Source organism: Thamnophis sirtalis, unplaced genomic scaffold, assembly GCF_051295495.1.
Source record: "Thamnophis sirtalis isolate CommonGarterSnake01/CBP01778 unplaced genomic scaffold, rThaSir2_p1.2 scaffold_8, whole genome shotgun sequence".
NCBI lineage: Eukaryota > Metazoa > Chordata > Lepidosauria > Squamata > Natricidae > Thamnophis > Thamnophis sirtalis.
Window position 1 is genome coordinate 4465661 of NW_028261388.1, and position 8268 is coordinate 4473928.

General features: G+C 48.8%; 1 protein-coding gene across 1 annotated transcript; it reads right to left on the reverse strand.

Annotated features, from left to right (window-relative positions):
- Positions 1–3490: 3490 nt before the first annotated feature.
- On the reverse strand, positions 3491–6997 carry LOC148044275 (NADH dehydrogenase [ubiquinone] 1 subunit C2-like). The gene is made up of 3 exons (XM_087721006.1): positions 6819–6997; positions 5208–5351; positions 3491–3677 (listed from the first exon to the last, which is right to left on the reverse strand). The coding sequence occupies exons 1-3, from the start codon at positions 6964–6966 to the stop codon at positions 3628–3630; spliced, it is 342 nt and encodes a 113-aa protein (XP_087577132.1). The 5' UTR covers positions 6967–6997; the 3' UTR covers positions 3491–3627.
- Between the last annotated feature and the right edge of the window lie 1271 nt (positions 6998–8268).

An 8268-nucleotide genomic window follows, 5' to 3' on the forward strand; every position in this document is an offset into this window, starting at 1 on the left:
CAAAGTTCCAATTTATTAAGAGAGCCGTGTTGACACATCTGGGAAAACCTGAATCTGAAAGCTTCCTGGTTTTCCCATCCAGTCGAAAGTTCAAGATAGCAATAGCAGTTAGACTTATATACCGCTTCATAGGGCTTTCAGCCCTCTCTAAGCGGTTTACAGAGTCAGCATATCGCCTCCAACAACAACAATCCGGGTCCTCATTTTACCCACCTCGGAAGGATGGAAGGCTGTGTCAACCCTGAGCCGGTGAGATTTGAACAGCCGAACTGCAGACAGCTGAAGTAGCCTGCAGTGCTGCATTTAACCACTGCGCCACCTCGGCTCATCTTGCCTCCACACTCACAAAGTCCATCACGTGGTCCAATCATCCCCTGCCACGAAGACAGATTCCTCCCACACAGTTCTGGCCAGGTGCAGAGACAAAGATGACCTTGGCTTTCAGAGAAGAACGTTATTATGGCTACACATCACCCAATTCCACATAGTCCCCCCTCCCCTCCCAGTTTCCCACGATAGAAAGTGTGGCAGGTCTGAACTCCAAAAAGAAAAGATGGCTTGCAGGTCTCATTGGGAAGAGCCCCTAACATTTGTCTTAACTCCAGAGGTTCTCTGTAGGCCAGGGGTCTCCAACCTTGGCAACTTTAAGCCTGGAGGACTTCAACTTCCAGCTGGCTGGGGAATTCTGGGAGTTGAAGTCCTCCAGGCTTACAGGTGCCAAGATTGGAGACCCCTGCTCTAGGCTGCCACCTCTATCAGATCAGTGAAACCATCCCTGGAAGTCACCTGGGGTGCCAGCCCTCTGGGGCTTCTCCCCCCTCCTTTGTTGGAGCAGGAAGGGGGTCTCCCTTCTCCCGATCCAACCCTGTTCCCACTACCCCACATGGATCTGGGACAGGCTCAAAGCCCACCAGGAAACGCCTGGATGCCACGAAGGGGACTTTGTGGATAGAGGCCCTATTTCCAGCTCAGCTCTTAGGGCCAAAGCAAGCAGTTCTCATAACCATTCGTTTACGACCGTTCAAACTTACAACAGCCCTGAAAAAAGTTGGGTTTTCACAGTTACAACGGTTGCAGCATCTGCTGTAGTCACATGCCGTCAGAATGAGGACGCTTGGCAACCTGACTCCTGCCTACGACGGTCGCAGGGCCCCGGGGGGTGGTGGCGGGATTGTCTCTCGTGGCAAGCCAAATCAACGGGGAAGCCCGATTCCCTTAGCAACAGCGTTACTAATTTAATCACTGCAATTGCTCACTTAACAACGGCAGCAAGGGGGGGGGGGGAAGGGAGGTGGGGTCCTAGGGGGGAGAGGGGGAAAATATAATATGTGCTAGATTTTAAAGTAACATGATTGCACTTGTATGCTGTTGCTTTTTTTAATTCTAGTATAAAAATAGGATAAGCTGAATATATTGACATATAGTAGGAATACACCGAAGGGAGGAGCAGAGGGAAAGAAGAAAGAGGGGTAGAGAGGATTGGAGGGAGGGTGAGAAGGAAGGGAGGGAGTGTATTGGGAGAGAGGAGTGGTAGAGGGGGAGGGGAAGTAGGGTAGAGGGGAATGTTGGAGGGGAGAAAGGAAAGTTGGAGGGGGGGGCGAAAGAAAGGGTGTATGGAGGGTTGAAGTGGTATATTGGGTTTGTATTTTGGGGAGTATTGTTGACAAGAATGGCTGTGTTTATTGTTCAATGTTATATGGCCCCGGTTATGCACAGTATATATGTGACTGTATGAAATGAAAATGAAAATAAAACATATTTACAGAAGAAAAAAAAAAACAACGGCACCAAGAAAGGTTGTCAAACGGGCCGAAATTTCACAATCATCTCGCTTAGCCACAGAGATGTTGGGCTCCATTGTGGTCGTACCTCAAGGACCACCTGTACCCCAAACTGGCTTCCAGTTGCAGTTTTACGAGTTCATTCGAAGACTGGAAAAAAAATATAAGATTCTGCTTGGGGTCGTATTTGTGCTTTAAGAGCATTGGAGAGCCTTATAAGAGCATTATATGCAAATCTCTTTGCAGACAAAGGCCGGCCCTGCCCAGGAGGAGACTTGTGGCCCAAAGGTCCTCTCTTGCAGTCCACTTTCCAAAAATAGAGTGTCTCACTCCACCCTGGAGCTGTTCCAACCGGAGTCCTTTCTTAAGACTGTCCCACCCTTGACCGCAAAGCGGAAGGCGGCCAGAAGCCCTAATTCCATCCCTTCGAGCATCCCGATTTCCTCACTCTGACCCCCTCTCCAGATCGGTGGGGCTGGGAGCTTCCCCAGGCACATAGAAAAGGGGCAGCGTTTATGTGCTGAGACTCCCTCCTCCCCATAACCTTGAAGCCCCATAACCGCATCCAAAGGATTGTGGGTCGAAAGGGAGACTTGCGACAGGCAGCCGAGATGCGACGGCTTCAGATAAGAGGCGCCTGAAGGCCACAGGCGAGAGTGGGGAGGGGGGGGTTAGGTGTCACACAGTCGGGGGAAGCAAATTAGGCAGAAAGGGAGAAAAACAGAGTGAGATGATGGCAAATTAAGAGTCGTTTTCTGCTCCTCCTAGGAGACCAACCTATAGGAAGGCCGAAGGAAAAAGGGGGAAAAGGATTGGAGAAAGATGTAAGAAGTTTCAACGATGGATTGAAAGAACAAACCTTTCAGGAGATCGAGAGAACCTTCACACAAGCTTTCACATCCTACGTCACCCGGTGAGAGTGGATTTGAGACTAGCTCTCCCTGCGCCTAGTCCTGTCCCTTTACTACAGGGTGTCATGAAACGCAATTTCATTGAGGGCCACGTCAGGGCTGTGTTTTACCTTGGGGAGCCATGGCCAGCTCGACGTCACTCGTGTGGGGGAATCCTGTGGAGGCCCGAGCATTCGGCCAGCGACAACAGGCTCCCGAGCTCCGTTTTCGGCTTCGACGGCCTCCTGCAACCCTCTGCCAGCGAAAACGGAGCTCGGGAGAAACTGCATGTGGCTCTTTTCCGTCCGTTTTCGCTGGCAGAGGCGCCGCAGGCTGGTCCTTCGCTGTTTCCAGAGCGGCCTCGCGGGCCAGGACTAAGCAATCCACGGATCCGGCCTCCCGGGCCTTGATTGACGCCCCTGCTTTATTAGAACCCCTGCCTGGTTCTGGAAAGGAACGGAGTGAGGATGAGGGGGGAGAAACCGGTTGGAACCCTTTTGGGGCCACACTGCCCTGCCTACTCCAACCCAGGGGGCCAAAGGAACCTTCAGCCACTGGTCTTTATAAATATCCTGGGGAAATGGAGGTTTAACCCCTGTTCTAAAGGCCTGGAAGCCTCAGCTGTCCTCATGCCCCATGGGAGGCTCCTCAGGGACCACGGAGGGAAGCCATTCAACGCAGCATGGAGCTGAGAGAACGCCCACGGATCCACACATCCTACGGCGGCACATTCTGAGGTTTCTACTACATCTGCCAGGCACCTTCTCCCCCATTTCCAGGCGTACCTCATGAGCAAAAAAAAACCCAAACAGCAGACTGGATCTTCGTATATGTATTTTATTAGAAAGGATACAATCCACGTTTATCAACAGGCGATTAGACCCTGAGGGCTTCCACACGGGAGAGGAGGGAGCAGAGAAAACGCCCCGAGGATCACAGGATCCCTTGGAGGAACTTCAGCGCGTCGGGACGAACTTTTCCAGAATGTCTCCCACCTTTTTGGGCTCTAAGAAAACAGGAAAGGATCCTGCTGGTGAAGCTTATTCGTAAACCAAGGAGAAGGAAAAGCACCCTGTCTGTTTGCTCTGCGGGTCTATTTACTTTACTCTCTGAGTAGAAATCTCTCTTTGTTTATGCTTCCTGAAAGAGAATTTAAGCCAGAGGACAAAGAGCCTCTATGGAGATTCTCAGTCATCCAAGTCATGTTTTTCCTTTGAAGACGTTTCCCTTCTCATCCAAGAAGCTTCTTCGGCTCTTGGATGAGAAGCAAAACCTTTTCAAAGAAAAACCATTTGCCTCTTGAAAAAAGCCCCTTTGGTCCCCACCATTTCTAATCCTTAATATTTTAAATTCAGCATAACTTTTAACACCCTGTCAATATTATTAACACTTCAGTTAAATTGCCTAATCCAAGATATACCCCCGTGAGATAGACTCCCTGTGATGGACTGAATATTGTTTATAATTGGTGTTATTAGTAATCCTAAACATTTGAAAGATTGATGTTATGGCGGACTAATGAATGATTTAAAATACTGAATGACAACATTTACTAAGGTGTAATAAACACAGGGTGAGAAGAATGTTATTTGTGCTTAAAGGAAGCAAAGGGAAAATGTAAAAGGAATCTGAAACGAGACTAGTATCGTTTGAAGTTGGAAGATTAGAATTTCACATGTGATTTGTACTGTTATTGTTAAGGTTGTATAAAAAAGATCTGAGCCAATCAATGCTCTGTCCACAAAATATGTATATTTGTACTGGAAACAATAAAAAAAATACAGAAAGAAAAAGGACTGTGGGAGAAGCGGACAAAGAACTTTTGTAACAAAGGCCCAAAGTCACCTCTGAGTAAAACGTTGCTTTATCCTGGAAAAGAGAGATTCCTAAGTCTTCCAGGTCTGTAGCCCCCTTCGGAGCTGTTGACAAGCAGGCCCATTAAAGGGAGCGGTCTCTGCCGAGAGCCAGATTGACACAGCCGTTCTTCCAGGGGACTAGAAGCCAGGAGATGGCGAGTTCTAGTCCTGCCTCTGGCATGAAAGCCGACTGGGTGACTTTGGACCCGTCCCTTTCTCTCAGACCTCGAGAGAAGGGCAAAACACTTCCAAAATTGTGGCTAAGGGAATATGCATGAATGTGTCCCCGTAGTTGCCAAGAGTCAAGACTGGATCAACAAGGTAAATCTCCTCCACCCAAAAGTTCCCATACTTGGATACCTGAGAGAGGATTACCTCCACAACTCCATGCACTTCTGACATTGGACAACTCACAGCAATCCAGCTGTTGCTGAACTACAATTCCCAGCCTCCTCACCACTGGCTACCTTGCTACAGCTGCCACCCAGGGCATTTGGGTAGATTAGTGAAGACTCCGTCCCAACTCTCTTGAGGGGTAATTTGGAGGCCTTTATCTCATCCTTGCTGTGGGCGAACTCAGGAGGGAACACCTGGGCTCCTCCCACCCTCTGCCTTCCTTTCCCTCACCCGCTTTCAGCCTTCGAGCAGCTCTGGTAGAAAGCGCTTGACGCCAATGTTACCTTGTTCCACAAAGTCCTCAGGATGCCGCTTTACGTAACTGAAGAGCTCCCTGTCCCGCTCAGCGTAGTAGTAATCGGAGTATCTCTTGATGTAGTAGCCCAGGCAAAAGCCCAGCGTGGTCATCAGGACTTGACGATGGATGCCTGGAGAAGATCAAGACAGCACAAGTGGAACACCTGGCCTCAACATCAGCAAGGGGCACATCAAAGGGTTGACACGCAGGAGGTTGCCACTAGCATGGTGCCTACAAACTAAGTTGTGAAGAAGACGGTCTGAACACGGTTTGGATAGAGGTTATTAAATCTACCTTGTTTATTCCCCCCGTCACTTCCTTCCCTTCTTCTTCTCCTGATTCCAAAGTGGGACTGTCCCTTTCTCAGCTCTGCCCTAGATACCGGGTAACCATCACTTCCAACCACTTCCAGCACAGGAGACGATGTGTTCTGGGTCTTTTTCCTTCCGAATATTTTTATTCTCTCTTTTTAACGGTGTGTAAATATGATTTGTTTCTACCTGTCTGTCAATGGCTGACTTGTCTGAAACTCAGGAGAGTGAATGCAGGAGAGCATGTAGCCTCGTCTTTTCATTTCTGTTTTTTTAATTGTCTCTTTTGAGCGGTGTGTCAATATAGTTTATCTCTCCATGTCTATTGACGACTGGTTTGTCTGAAGGCCAAGCTTCCAGAGATTCCGTATTTGTTGTGATCTTGGCCAGTTCCTCTCTCTCAGCCTGATCCTCCTCGCAGGGTTGTTGGGGGGGGGGGAAGAGATGGGAGGCATTAGTTGTGTCTTGACCCAACATAGGGAGGCAAGATAGCAATCCAATAAATAATTAAATCCTTCTGCCAATGTTGGCGGGGGTTCAGTTTACAGTTTACTCCTTGGTTTTTCCTTGATTGCATACAGTATTTTTTTTCCTCCCTGATTTATTTATTTTTGTCTGGTTCTAATCCCCATTTATCTGACTGTGAATGCGGGAGAGATCCTGGTCTTTTCATTTCTGTTTTTTTCATTGATTCGTTTGAATGGTGTGTAAATATAGTTTTTCTCTACCTGTCTGTCTGTCGACGGCTGATTTGACTGAAACTCAAAGACTTCCAGGATTTCCTAGCACTGGAATAAAAATTATTATTTATGGACTGGGGTTGGTCTAAGAGACTAATAGAGGTCATCAGGCGTGACCTTGGCCAATCTCTCTCTCGTTCTCTGCCTGACCCACCTGGCAGGGTTGTTGTTGTGGGGGGGGAGGGGAAATGGGGGGGGGCGTTAATTCTGCCTTGAACCCAAATAGGGGCCCAAGAGGAGAATCCAAGAAACAACCGGATCCTCCATTTGGGTCCACCAGGATGGGCCCTTTTGGGAGTACCGACCCCCAGAGGCGAGACCGGGGTCCTCCCGAGCCTGAGCTGGGACGACGCTTCTTTGGGGTCCCCCACGGCTGTGGATTATGGGCATGGGACTCTTCTCTCCCGCCTTTATGGCCGGAGAGGTCCGAGTGGTGGACGGAGATCCCGGACGGGGCCTCGACGGGCAGCAGCCCCGGGGACCCTCGCAGCCCATCCAAGGGGAGGAAAAAGGACGGGAGGCCCCGCGGAAGGCCTGGCGACTGACCGGCTCGCAGGACGGGCCTGCGGTTGAGGCCATTGTCCAGCAGGGCGCTGAGCCAGAAGACGCCCGCCATCCAGACCGACGGGAAGTTGACCAGCGGCGGCGGCGGTAGGGAACGCGCCTCCCTGGGGATGCCTAAGCGGAGCTGCATGGTGGCCGGTCAGACCGGGGGACGGTCCTGCCTGCAACTCCTTCCCCGCATCCGCGAAGGAAAGTTCCGCTGCCGCCCTGCCCCTCCCTCGCGCAGGGGGTGTGGCCACGTCAACCCTGGTTCCTCTCCGCCGCGGGGCTCGGATTGGCTGAGAGGCGGGGCCCGGGAAGTGAGGCTGATTGGTTGGGAGGCGGCGCTCGAATGGGGCATCTAGACAGTCTTGGGAGTGATTTGCAGATCTACTCATCGGCTTTAAGCCGATTAACAGAGTTGGAAGGGACCTTATAGGTCATCTAGTCCAACCCCCTGCCCAAGCAGGAGACCCTACATCTACCTTTACCTAGGATCGAACTCACAACCTCCTGATTGTGAGGCAAGAGCTCCACCGTTCATTTAGTTGTTATAAATTTAGTTGTTATAAATTTATTTAGTTAACCATTCGTTAGCAGCACTTATAACCATTCATTTAATGACCGCTCCGTTGGAACGGCCTTCAAACAAGGGACTTATGACAGTCTCTTCCACTTAATGACTATTGCAGCACCCCTAAGGTCACATGATCAAAATTTGGATGCTTGCCACAAGTGGTTCATATTTATGATGGCGATTTGTAAACAGGAATGAAGTAATGACCCAGAGGGAGGGGGGGGAGAGAAGAAAGGGAGGGAGAAAGGAAGAAAAGAAGAGAAAGGAGAGGATGGGAAGGAAGGTGATTGGATAAAGATTGCAAATCTAATCTATTTGCTTGCATAATATATCTGCAATTATAAAATCCAAACAGACAAGGGAACAGATAGAAAAATGAATCCTTTATTCACATTTTTTTAAAATTGTCCTGCATGATAACTTTTTCTAGAGAACAATGATCCTGTAATAGAGTTGGGGAATTCAGCATGTGTCCTTTATGTGTGTCCTTATAAATAAAGGACACACATACATATATTAATTACACATCTGTTATTGAGTGTGCCTATTTAAACTTTAACCCCTTATTGCCTTCAACCCAAGTCCTAATATTCGGGAGAAAGTAATTGTTCATTTCCCTCTGTTATTTGTATCAGCACATCCCTGTGGCCGTTGGGAGACAGAATAATTCAAAAGAAAAATAAGCAAAAAACACTGATTTTTTTTCTTGCTACACCAATTATGTAAATAAGCAATACATTGCATTCAGACTGCACTGGTTTAAACACCTGATTACTTTCTGATTTGTTTCAAGTCCCCAAGTCTTTAAAGAAGGTGTTTTAAAGTTCCATTTCTGGAATTGGACAGGACGTCCAATGTTGGCACCTGTGTGTGGGT